We start from the raw sequence: 13,598 nt of genomic DNA, 5'->3' as shown, positions 1-13,598 counted from the left end.
GTGGCTTGTCCCTCAGTGGAGATGTAGAGATGGTTTGTGGGCTGTTGAGTTTGACACGAGCTGCAGAGTTCCTTATTTTTGTTCCTTATAAAGTTTCAGTTTACATGTAACACTGGGAGTTGAAGAGCTTGAGCCATGGTGTATCCATCCTACATGTCATGGTGTAGCATGTATTAAATGTTTATTAGGAAACAACCAAATATACTATATAATATTCATTTAAACTCCTAAATTTCTCCTTTTAATAGAGTTTTGTATACCCAAAACAGAATTATACCACCAGATTTAGCTCATGATTGTGTTCACTGTCTGGAAAACTTTTCTAAAATAACCCTGTATATACACATAAAGCTCAGGGCATGCAGCAATTGTGTGTTCTATAATCATGTGCCTCCTCTGTCTCCATACATTATACAGTACATATACATACCTAATGCTGAGTTTTAAAACACAGTCTTTCAGGGAAGAGTGGGATGGTATACTGGAAATGACATACAACTGTATACAAAAGAGCAGAAGACATTTTGTGATAACTAGACATAAAGTACAATCAACAGACCAGAAGCCGTAAAGATTTACAGTCATGTGTCTGTACAGATATTTACCTAACCTGGAGCGGTTTGTTTAATGTCCTGTCATATTAAAAATCATTCATGCTAAACATAGTTTCTGTAATGTTTACTTGTAAATGTTTCACTGCAGCATACCTCAGCTCCATTTTGAATCAAGGGATGGAAATCTTCCAACAAGAAGTCTGGCTCTAAGTCTTTCTCCACAAATGTGTCCATTCTACAAATTGACATGAAATAGCACTGTTTTGTTAGTTACATAAGGCTTGTGCTACAAGATTATATAAAGCTTAAATGTGCAACTTTAATCTCTAGCAATCAATTGTTAAAATAAGAAATATGTTGCACAAAAAACAGATAAATCCTATGTGGTAAAGTCCATACAGGGAGAAAGCAGTCATGAAGCTAAAAATATAGCGTAGGGCCATATGACAGGGTGAGGAGGGAAGGTAGGGGTTAACTCAAAAGTGTGGGAAAATGGGATATGGTGTGATGGGGTGGTTCTGGTCTTAGGGGAGAGGTTAAAGGGCAGGCTACAAAAGGGGGGTCTGAACTGAGGAGGCCAGCAGTTGGGATTAAATTGGAAGAGCATTCCCATCCTCCCTCCCTAATATTTGGAGGTTGTAGGGTGGCATAGTCATGGCAGCAGGTGGGTGTTTTTTGTAGGTCCATGAAAGTTTAAAGATGGGGAAACAAGGAAACAAGTTGGTGGGACCCATCATGGCAGGGGTGTTTTCATTAAGGGATGCCCTGCATGACACTTGGTTGTTGTGGGGGCTAGAAGATAGATGTGGATACCCGCTGGCTGGTGAGCAGAAGTATCTTGGCTAAAAAGGGATTGGATGGAGTATCTTTCATGGACCTAAAAGAGGGTGAATAAGTTCTGGTATACTTGAATTTTGTTATTAGGTTGTTGTTGATGTATGTTAAATTAAGATGTTATATTTGTTACCTCCTGGGCGTTACACTGATGTCTAGATTTCTGTACCAAAAGCGTTACACTGTTTTTCATGGAATCTTTTTTTTTTTACATTTTAGACCTGTAAGTTACAGAAATATGTCCGAACAAGGGTCTAGTAGATATCATGAATATAAAAAAAAGTTTGAAACACACAATCATGTAAAAAAAAAATGTACTTTTAATAAAATCCTATCCTATTTTTTTTTTTGCATAGAAATTTTTGTTTATATTGTGGGCTTGTAATTCTTAGGATTAACTCCCGGGTATGATAATTATATTTATTTATTATATTAAAATCATAAATTATAATATAATACATAAATATAAATAATAATTTAAAACAATAATGAAATAATAGACAACAATGTAATCTAAAAATAAAATTAAAAATGTATTTTTATTTTTATTTCATGTTGTGTGGTGTTTTTGTACTGTAAAAACCATTTAGAAGCAGATTACATTGTAATCTGCTTTTAAATTTCCCTCCCTGACACCCCCCATACATCACCAATCACATCACTGGAAGATGACTCATCCTCCAAGTGATGTGAGGGGGGGATTTCCCTGCGTGCCTCACACAGACAGAGACAGAGTTCTGCATTGTGCTATACATCTCACTGCAGATGCCTGCAGCAATAGCAAATCTTTTATTGCTGCAAGAGGAGCTGCAGACACTGGGTGAGTATTTCCTTTCAGTTGTAATCCGATTGTCATACAATGTATGACAATCGGATTGCAATATAACATTTGTTTACATTTAACCACCTGGTGAGAAAAACTCGGGGTTAACGAAAATTGCAAAAGTTTTTACCCCGAGCATGCTCGGGCTTAACGGCCAGGTGGTTAATAAAAGCTGCTATGGTAGGAGGGGGGATAAATTGGTAGGATTAAGTAGTTCATGGCTTCCTGTGCTCTAACCCTAGTCATGCAGTAGTGGAGGGACCATTGCACACATTTGAAGCATTGCGCATTTACATTTGGTTAACCTGTGCCTACTGCAGGTTTGTTATGAAATTTACAGTTTTTTGTTCCATCTGTTTAGCAAATAATTGATAATCTTAGGGATAAAGTAGTAGCATAAAATATTGCCACATTCATATAAAATATGGTGTTTTGAATATGCATTACAGCATTCTGTCGATACATTAGCTCTGTTATTTTGTATTAAGGGCTTATGTCAATGGGGTTTTGTTTATATAAAAACTGCTTTTGTCCCAAAACAAGTCTAAAGAACTTTAAAATCTGGTCAGAAGCAGCTAAACTGCAGGTGAAATATACCTTTCAAAGAAATCCAAAGGATCCCAGAAATCCCTGATTGTCTGATATCATAAAAGCAATTATTGACACAGGCCAAAGCCCATCAACACAAACCGTTTACTGAACAGTACACTATATCTGTGCTTACTCTGGCATGCTAAGACAACTGTTTTTTCACAACTATAGAAAACTAGCAATTATTTTTTCTGTTTATTAAAGTGCTAACCCTGACATTCCTATTTACATAGATAAAGCAGTCTAAAACACCCCATGGAGGTAGTTTAAATTACTGATCCTAATAGTACACAATTGCTGTCAACTGTCTAAATTTATGCAGGCAGGCTTTATATTGTTTAGCATATAAATATTATTTAGTGTGTACAGTGAATATAAAGTGTCTCCACTGTGTATGTATAATTCAGTCTCTGGAAGCAAGGAAAGGAAACACAGGGTAAGATCCAAGTTGTTATAATCTGGGTTTACACAAAATTTCTGACTCTTTCCTCATTACTTGTGACAGCACTGCACCAAAAATGTTAAAATGTTAACAATGTTAAAACACCAAAGCTATTATATGAGATGATGAGGAGTTAGTGACGTCTTCCATACTTAAAAATAATTTTTTTTCTTGTTAGGAAAATGGGAAGAGGGCTCCCTTGCAGAGAAACCATTTAATATTTACAAGCCCTGCTGCTCACTACAGTGAAGATCCAAGCTTATCTAATAATCTTAGGCAATTATTATTTTGTATGCCGACCTTCCCTGCTGCACACTCTGGTTTTATCCAACTGCCCCTACCTCACTGTAATACAACAATGGAAGACCAGACATCAATCAAATCCCATTGACACTAGCGTCGGGATGCTGAACATCCTTCAGAAAGTTTTTTTTGGTTCATGCAGCAGAGTTTGGAGGTGTGGGCAACAAGAGAATCAAGTATTCATTTGTTGTCAAAAGGTGATATAATCTAACTAATTTTTTAAATAGTGGCAATTATAGTCCCTTTTAGACACAAGGAATATATATATAATTTGTATATAAGCCAACTAGCTAGTAAATGTAATGGTAATATCATCACTATGCTACGGATAGTCTGTGCAAAGTGCTGACCTGTGGGATGGGCAAAGCAGGCCAACCCACTACAGGCTGCCTGCAGAAAACTAGAAGATGGGGTGGAAGACTAGTCTTGTAAAAGGACAAAAACAGTAAAGACTGGTCATGTTTGCAAAAAGCTTCTACACAGAAAGTTTTTTTTTTCATTAATACAAAATGTGTTTATCCCAGAGTTACACTATTAAGTTCCATGCCCTTAGTAGAGGCTGTCTTTGAAATTAAAATTCTCTGCATAGTATTCAATGTTGTGAATATTTTCTGTCAATTAACTACTGTATAAGCAGAGCAAAAGAAGTATAATGAATTCTTCATATTCTGCCCACTACTAAATTTTCAATTTTACACAGATTACTTATTAAGTGATGCCATACCTGCATGTAAAAGAGTATTTTTTTTTATAGAAAAGAAGCCTACTTGAAGATACTTGCAGAAACATTTTGGGTAATGGAAAACCTACCTGAAAAGAAGTTCCTCATCTGGAAGGGTTTCTTTCCAGTCTGGGAGAGGGTCTTCCACAGGAATTGTTTTCAGCCTGTTTTGTAAAGTGGACAGGCTAGGAAGATGTTGCCTATATTGTGTAAGACAGTCTACAAATACAGCTTCTTCTGGTAACAAATAACCTGGAAAAAAATCAATGGAATATCGCAAATGTATTTTCAAGCAATACTGTGTGGGTAATATTAGAATAAAGAAGACATTTTTACCTAACTTGAGGTGCCAAACCACCCTTGGAGATGTAACATCTGAATTTGTATGTAACATCTGAAAATCCAATTTACCTTAACATATATACATAAAGCTAGATTTTAATTTACCAGGGGTAAAGATTGATTTTTAAGCATTTTTGGTTGCTCATACAATAATTAATCTAACATTTCTTTTTAAATACTGACAGATTTCAGCAGGTTTCTTGGCTTTCCATGCGTTTTTGCACCGCCTTTTTTCCGTGTGTTCGATACTTATTGCCTGTGCCATTCTAGTTTATTAGACATAAATTAATTTATAGACATATTTGTTGATTTCTTTGTATATGTGGATTATTTGGGCTGTTACATCTGATGTAAAATTCATCTCAATAGCCTCATTAGAAAAATTTTTACTAAGAAAAACTTAGATGCTACATACAGCCATACAAAATAGATTTTCATTTCATCATGATCGTTCAGTTAGCTAGCATGTGTTCATACGTATCTCAACTAAATTAGACAATAACATTTATTTTTGAAGACTTTTCCCTTTGAAAGTTTTTTTTTGTGGCAAAACTAAAAAAAAATAAATGTATTGGAAAATAAGGTAATAGAAACTTACATTCTGTTTCATCGGATGGGATGATTTTCCAATATTTGTCTGTATGGGACGCTTCATCAGCACAACTTTCAGTGATCAAGCACACATCCTCCAAATCTGTCGGAGAACAAGGATTTGAACTAGGAACTATAGCCAAAGCTTCTTCTTTTCTGTAAAAGTTAAAATATATTGACACCAAATATTTGGCCAAAATGAAAAGACCAACCCTCTTTCATAACATTTTCATAATTACTCATGAAGTGGGTTGGTTTATCAGTTTGAGTTTTAATAAAGCAGTATTTGTATTTTCAATGATTTTTTTAATTGAAGAATTTTAGAGTATACATTAGTGGATAAAAAAGGGGTGAAACAAACATTTGGCTTTAACAGAGATAAAAAGAAAAAAAGAAACAAGAAAAAGACATGATTGGTTGGTCCTTCTGGAAGAATATAGATACCCTTTGAAAGATGTATTTAAATTAAGAAGCTAGTTTTTATCCCACATTTGAGGAAAGCACTTCGAAAAATTGGCCTGTAGCTAACTAGAGCGCAGGGACACATGACAGGGTGAGGAGGAAGACAGGAAGGAAGGGGTGAAAAAAAAAATGCGGGAAGAAAAGTGCGGGAAATTTAAATAAAATGCAGGAATAGGAGAAATATTGATTGGTTGGGAATTTGTTATGGGTGGGGAAAATTAATGTATAAATAAAGAGGTTGGGGGGAGAGGGGGCAGTTCTTACCTGAAAATCAAGCGTCTCCCACCTTCCCCACAGGACAATTTGATTGGTAAGTTTTATTGTCATGGCAGCAGGTGGGGCTTTCTTTCATAGGGTCCATGAAAGGGTTAAAGTTGTTGGGGAAGAAAAATAAGGGGGTGAAACACGGCAGTATTTTGGGCCTCTTGGTTGAGGGTGGCCTTGCACAACACTCGGTTGTCGTGGGGGCCAGGTGGTTAGAGGTGGTCATCCGCTGATTGTCCCTGAGGCGGTGTGAGGGCGGCTGGGGGCCTGGTTAATGAGCGGAGGTAATTTTGTTTTTGGTAATTAAAATAAAAAGTGTTCATGGACCTGTAAGAAAGAAATAATTTTGTATGCTGCGTGGGAGAGGATGTTTTAAATGTTTTGAAAAAAATGTTTTATGGTCTGTTGTTTGAAAAATGGTAATATATAAATATATATATTTTGGAAGTGGTTAAATAAATGGGCTGCTATGGCCAATTTTAACAAAACAAAAATTTTTGTCTAGAGTCTTTATTTAGGTATGTGAAAAAAAGGGTAGTGTGTAGTTGGTCATGGGTTAGCAGTCATGGATTACTCTACCCTAGTCATGAAATGCACAAGGCACAAATTACTCTGAATTAAATTCGGTATTTTTTTAACACTCTTTCTCCTTAGTGTATGAAAAATAGCTAATAAAGGAGTTGTGAGATTTTCAATTCTGCAGTTCAAACAATTCCTGTTATAGGGTAACAACAACAACTACATCTCCGTGTCCCAGTTGTTCTTTAAGAAAAACCACAACATGCATGGAAGGGGCCATTTACATAGCAGAAACAATTTAAACTAGTCACACCTTTAGGTATGTAACTTAAACAATTAGCACCAGTCTGAGACTCCACTGCATCATGCCAAGGGGATCATGACAAAACAGACTGGTTTTGCAAGCTTTTTGACTTTTCATTATCTTCTTTGACAATCAGCATATGCCTTTACATCTTTTAAGGCACGGTTTCTTAACCAGGATTCTGTGGGGTTCCCTGAGCAATGAGCAGTTTGTGCCAAAGCCTGCAAAGCTTTTGCAAAAACAAAAAGCCCTGGCAGCACCCTGAATCTTTTGCATTTGTGCTCAGTTCATCTGGTTTATACCTATGGCTAGACCTGTACTCAGGAGGTCATTAAAGTAATTTACTTTTATAATTTCGACCAGAAGCACTAAAGCTGTTTGAGTCATTCTCTCAGACAATTTAGCTCACCCAGCTCCCCTTCCCAGCTGGATACTGAAAGACTGCATACCCTGTTTCCCCGATGATAAGACACTGTCTTATTTTTTTTGGAAGGCCAAAATATGCTCTAGGGCTTATTTTCAGGGGGATGCCTTATTTTTGGATGTTCTGGCCGTGAACAAACTCCTGCAGTCTCCGTTAGGGAGGGATGAGGGAAGCTGCCTGTGTTTGCTTGGGCGGAGTCACGTGCGCGCACTGCACTGCAGACGGAGGAACCACACGGAGTCACCCACCGTACCACCCGATTCGGGTAAGCGCAGGTATCGGTGGGTGGCTTATTTACGGGGGGGGGGGCCTTATTTTACATTTTTCTCTAAAAAGGGGGGGCTGTCTTATTTGATGGCCCTGCCTTATCATCGGGGAAACACGGTAGTTACTGCTGTGAAAACGAGTGGGGTAAGCTGTTTAAAGGTCAGATGAGCAGGGAAGTGCCACAAGGGCTTATCCTATTGTGATTGTTGGGATTTTATTCAAAGTGGAGGCAAAATCTTCCCTCCCCCTCCTAATTTTAGGTTTGTAAAAGGCCAAGGCAAAGAGTAAAGGGGCGATTGTCATGGCAGCTTGGCAGGTTAGGAGGTCTTTGAAGATAAGTGGAACAGTTTGGTTGTTTCCCTGAGAAACAAGACCCTTTGTTGGAAAATAAGGGCTCAACGGTGCTGTTGTCCTGCATTTGACATATGTATGTAATACACATTAGAAGCAGAGCAAAAAAATCCTTTCAACTTTGACTGAGTAGTACACATGACAATTCACAGGCTGTGTTTGGCCTGCTACAAAAAAATGTGTTCTCTTTATGAATGTATAAGTACTTTCCAATACTTTCCAATTTCCATGGCCTGGCTCCAAGGTTAACTTGACTATAAACTACAGTTTTAGAAGAATTTTAGAATTAACCTAGTAGGAGTAACTTGGAAAATATTCAGAAGGTTAAGAAACAATAGGTAATCTGGAGTCAAACATTAGTATCAAGCAGTTGCACTTCAATTTGACATTAGTTTCAAAGAATATAAGAGCAGCTAATCACTTTATATAAACATTTGTCTAGAAAACATATATAACCTACGTATACATTAAAACACTAAACAATATTATAATAAATGTAAAAACAATGAGTACAAAAAGTATTTCTGTGCATACCTTTCCAAAAAGTCAGTGGAGGCATTTGCTTTCCACATATCTAATATTGAGTCTGTTTCTTGTATGTTGAACGTTGGAATAGCTGAGGCGAAATTGAAATTACATAAAGAAATTTAGTCAATGGCTTTTCAAAGAAACTTTGACTTAAAACTTACAGTACATTTAAACCTTCATTAAGCTTCTATAGAGGACAGACTCTTGGCTATTACTTAGGATTCATTTAACATGACAGTATAAAAAGCCAAAATGATAAGCCCATCCCCTTCCATAACTTTTTCCTAATTACTCATAAAGTGGGTTGGCTTATCACTTGAGTTTCAATAGAGACGAATTTGTATTTTCAATGCTTTTTATTGAATAAAGAATTTAAAGCGTATACCTAATAGGATAAAAAATGGGAAACAAAGATTCAGGAAAATCACATAGGGTACAGGAACATATTAGTGAACAATTTTTATCACAGAATAATGAGCCAAGAAAATGACATTATCAGATTCAAAAACTATAAGCAACATAAAAATATGAACACATTTTTTATCTACATACAACATATATGTTGATTAGTGTAAATAGGAAAACATTTTTTTGTAATTTGTTTTGACAAGGTTTTTTAACTCGTCACATATTTGATTGACATATGAAATGAATAGTGAATGCAATGAAACATGTCATTGTTATATTGTACTTACTCAATGTGCAAATGACAGCTTCAATTTTTTTGTATAACACAGCAGAATCAGCTTTCAAAATGCAGCCGCTCCTGAGTAAAATGACACTTGCAGATTGTCTATAAGTGTCATTTTACACATTTTACTAAGGCCTTCTGCATTTCGCCAGTTGCACCTGCTGTGTTATACAAAACAATTTCCGCCCGCCATTTTTATATAGCTGGTAATTGCTGATAATAGCAAAAGAAGCAATGCTGGACATAAGAAATGTCCTGACATGTTTTAGATATGAAGTTAAATAAAGGGATAAAAATACATTTTCTTTTACTAAACCTGCACAATGACATCACAGTTGTAAAGTATTTCAAAGCATAGTTTAGATATACTGTAGATTGTGCTGAATAAACATGTTTGGCCATTAGAGCTAATACATTTGGTGTTGTCCACCAATTAGTAAGTAACTGAGCTCAAACTAAAATATTTTGTCCAAACCTGTGTACATGTGCAGACATTAGTTAAATATATTTAGCTGTTCTGAATAGGTAAAAACATTACCAATCTTTACCTGTATCGATTTCAAAGGAAGTGTAAAGAAAATTCAATATAAATATACAGAAAATATATAGTAATATGAATACGGATGTACATTGTCTCATGCACACTGGAAGAAATCTAAAATTTATGTAGAAAAGTATACAAATAGAATACTAAGTAAAAAGACTGCATACATGTCTTCCATGGTGTTCTGTACATGTCGTTTACAAAGACTTTGGTATGGCAATAGTCTTCTTCCTGTAGAATCCCATTTGGGAAAGGAATAAGCATCCAAGACATGGAAATGTTTTGTTTCATGACATTCTAAATAACACAAAAAATATAGAAGAGAGCTATAAAAAATATCTGGTGTGCTTCTAACTTTCAGGTTGAACTGACTTCACAGCTAACAATATGATGGTAACAATAGCAAAGTTAAATATTGAACATACAGACCAAACTGTCAAATCCTTATTTTGTCCACAGTGGATATTTTTCTTGTTTATAAGGCACAATTGCAACTGCAAACTCTATAGTTCTGAATTGACTGACTTTTCAGCCAAATTACTGGCACTCTTGATCAGTTCTCTTAATTCATGACTTTCAGTCCCCAACATATCACTTAGTCCCCATTCGTTTCATTTTGCCACTTATTCTGTATTACTCCCTTCCCTAACTTGGGAGACAACAGGGACAGTAAGAGACTCAGGGAGGAGGAACGGAATAATATAATATTAATATTTGCATGTCATCAGGATTTCCTTCTGTCTGTCACTGGAATTAACTGTATGAGAGTGGCCACAGCCCAAAGTTATACTGGTTTTGGAGGTGATAAAAAAATCTAATATATCTTAGCAGGATGGAAAGATTTTGAATAGTATTCATCCAATGGATTATTGGTTGGAGTTGTTGCCTTGCAGTGATGACATTCTGTCAGTTTCCACCAATTAAACTATCTGCATAGATCTTGTATGCTCTCCCTGTGTTTGTGTGCCTTTCATTGTACAAAGAAAATGTATGATTATAAAAAAAAGTTTCATAGCCTTAGCATATGCTTGTCCCTGTGGCTGTGGTAAGGGTCTCAGGATGTTACATGCTGTAGAATGTAATGTAACTACATACTGTACCAAATATTTACCAGTTCCAGTACCCAGTATATGAAATACCCAGGGGTAAAATAATTAAATAAAGTTTCACTAGCCAGGACAAAGGTATTTCAAGGCTTTAACAATTAGTTTTTTAATCACATTTAAACATGATCCATTGATATTTTATTTTAGTTGCTAATTAGTTTCACACTGAAAGTAAATGCAGGATAGTCCTGTGATGAACTCATTCTTGTACAATTCCAGTCTCCGATGTAAGAATTAGCAAAGAAATCATTCCATACCTCAAAAGCATAGTCCAGGGCAAGAAACTTAAATGCAGGAAAAGTTGCTTTTTTCATTTCAAAGGTAAAGTTACCTAAAAGCAAAATTAAAAATATTTATTAACTAAGCAGAGTTCATTTCAGTAACACTGTTGTTTTACAGTAACAGCGTTGTTGACAAACACCCCAACAGCTGCTCAGCCAGTTTCACTACAGCTCAGGTTCTTAAAGCGTACCTAAACTCAGAATTTGTACTTTACATAAAATGCTAGACAACCCTTTTATTTAAAGTAAAAATTTTGTTTGGGTTTTTTAATAGTGCAACACTCCTTTTTTTTTTTAAAAAAAAAAGGTGCAGCACTGCCCCCTTAATTTTAGATCACCTAGGCGATCAAGAATGAATGGGAGCACAGAGCCTCCCAAAATGCATGACGTAGATATCTCGGCAGGCTCTTGGCTACACCTTCTGCACATGCCCAAACATCTTGGGCATGCACAGAAGGAGCCCTTTCATCAATAGGGAAAAAATTTGCCAATCTCGCATGTGCAGTGAGATTGGCAAGTTTTTTCTCAATCTGTGTCACCCGATCTGTCGTACGAAGAAGATAGACGAAGAATAGAGGAGAAGACGTACGAAGAATAGAGGAGAAAATTACGGCGCCTTGCGCTTCCTTTGCGTTGGGCTGAAGACGGATACTGGGTTGATGCGGGACCCGATGGAAGACACCTCCCGATGGATAGACTGATCTGCTTGGATTGAAGCTAAGTATGATTTTTTTGCTTTGGGTTTACTTCCACTTTTGACAGAATCTGCACATTTGACAGCTGGTGGTAGTGAGGTATTCTATACTGCTCATTGTCGCCCCTATTCATTCTCAATGGGGCTTCTGCACGGAGAACCATGAGGCATGAGGCAGCTGCACCACTAACTACTGCAAACATTGCCTTAGATGCGAATGTAAAGTAGATTGTCCTGGCATGATATTTTTAAAAATTCTAATCAATCAATCTAATCAAATATCTCCTCTATAAAATACATTTATAGAACTGCTGTGATCATCCAGCAGCTAGATTGGATGAGTTGTACACAGCCTGTCATAAACAGATACAAACAAAACAAACAACAAAAAATACAGAATATCTTAAATAGGTTGGATCGGAGTCTGTATTTTTGTGTTGCACGCAGGTTGGGGTACATGTTCGGATCTGTGATACTTCTGAGCTCAGTCACAATTCTTTGACACGTGCATGTGAGTCCATTATTTTGGACTTCCTCATCACATGCTTTGAATGGTTATTACATTGCCTATTCAATGTACAGCGCTGCGTAATATGTTGGCGCTATATAAATCCTGTTTATTAATATTATTAATAATATTAAAAATAATATTTGCCATTGACTTGTATGTAAAGGAAAATCTGCCTCATTAGGAACAGGCCCCTAATGAGGGAGAAAATAATAACCACTACAAACATTACCAGCTTCCACAGAATGTTGACTTAATGAAGAGAATACCAGGAACTGTTTATAACACACATTCCAGTCAGAACTAATAATTCTAGAGCACACAGACTACTGTCTGTTCCTGATGAGGTAAAATAGTGCACTGAGAGTCCATGCTACCTGAATTGGTCCAGGGATAGGAAATATATTAGCAGTATATATCAGGTGTAGGTATCATTGATAAGTGTGAGGTAAAATGGTGGTCACAGGGGGATTCTGGGAAATATAGTTCTGTCACTGTTTCATGGTTAGGGCTTAGCAACCAATTTAAACTAAACATCCCAGAAAGCATTGCGCATTTACCATGTGATACAGAATAACCAATCTCTGTAATGGCCAGTTTTGTAATTGGGAATGATAGTGTCTGTTTAGGGTTGTTTACATGGGGCATCTATACAGTTATCACCTTTTCTGGAGAGAAAAAAGTATCAACCTTTAGGTCTTTTTCCTATTAGTGACATTGGCAACTAATTCTATTTTTTTTACTGGCCAAGTTAATAAAATACAGGCCAGTGGCATCCCATTTATTATGCAGCAAATACATATGAAACACATTTTATTTAACTTAGAAACAGTTATTCAAGGAAAAGGTGTGACAAACCCAGTTTTTAATGGAAATTGATCTGCTTTAGATGCAGATAAATTTGGGAAGCAGCTAGAACGAATATGAATAAGACAGACAGCTTCCTAGCTACATCCACACTGCATATTTCATTAAAAATCTATTAAAATTAGGTTTAAAACTGCTAGCTGCAGCTTAAACCTCATTACAAAAACAAGCCAATATAGATCTGATTGTACAATCCAATCACTAGGCAGTGCAAGAGCCTACCTGAATGGATATAGTATGACCGGATTGAAAAGCAGACTTCACATTACATAGGCCTGGTACAACTAAAGAAGATTTAGGAGAGATTGTACACATGGGGCCAGATTTAATAAAGCTCTCCAGGGCTGGAGAGGATACATTTACATCAGTGAAGCTGGGTGATTCCGCCAACCTGGAATGGATCTGGCCCAGGATTCAAAACATTTGCTAGCACATACCTTTGAAGAATCTCCCAGGTTCACTGATGAAAATAAATCCTCTCTAGCTTTGGAGAGCTTTAATAAATCAGGCCCATTGTGTTACAGAATCCAAACACCCATGTGTGATGCTGAGCCTCCATGATTAAAAGGACTGAAATCCAATGAATA

The 13,598-nt window shown here is 36.5% G+C and overlaps 1 protein-coding gene across 1 annotated transcript in view; it reads right to left on the bottom strand.

The window, feature by feature from the left end:
* SHOC1 (shortage in chiasmata 1) overlaps positions 1–12,792 on the bottom strand; it is a 74,103-nt gene extending 61,311 nt beyond the window's left edge. Inside the window, exons 1-7 of the mRNA XM_072406784.1 lie at positions 12,705–12,792; positions 10,919–10,992; positions 9,723–9,852; positions 8,327–8,408; positions 5,209–5,357; positions 4,358–4,520; positions 708–789 (exon numbers count right to left, since the gene is read on the bottom strand). Coding sequence (XP_072262885.1) covers positions 708–789; positions 4,358–4,520; positions 5,209–5,357; positions 8,327–8,408; positions 9,723–9,852; positions 10,919–10,992; positions 12,705–12,792 — 768 coding nt within the window. The remainder of the gene's footprint in view (positions 1–707; positions 790–4,357; positions 4,521–5,208; positions 5,358–8,326; positions 8,409–9,722; positions 9,853–10,918; positions 10,993–12,704) is intronic.
* Positions 12,793–13,598: the final 806 nt, after the last annotated feature.

Source organism: Pyxicephalus adspersus, chromosome 3 (assembly GCF_032062135.1).
Source record: "Pyxicephalus adspersus chromosome 3, UCB_Pads_2.0, whole genome shotgun sequence".
Classification (NCBI taxonomy): domain Eukaryota; kingdom Metazoa; phylum Chordata; class Amphibia; order Anura; family Pyxicephalidae; genus Pyxicephalus; species Pyxicephalus adspersus.
This window is presented reverse-complemented; position numbering and strand designations above follow the sequence as displayed.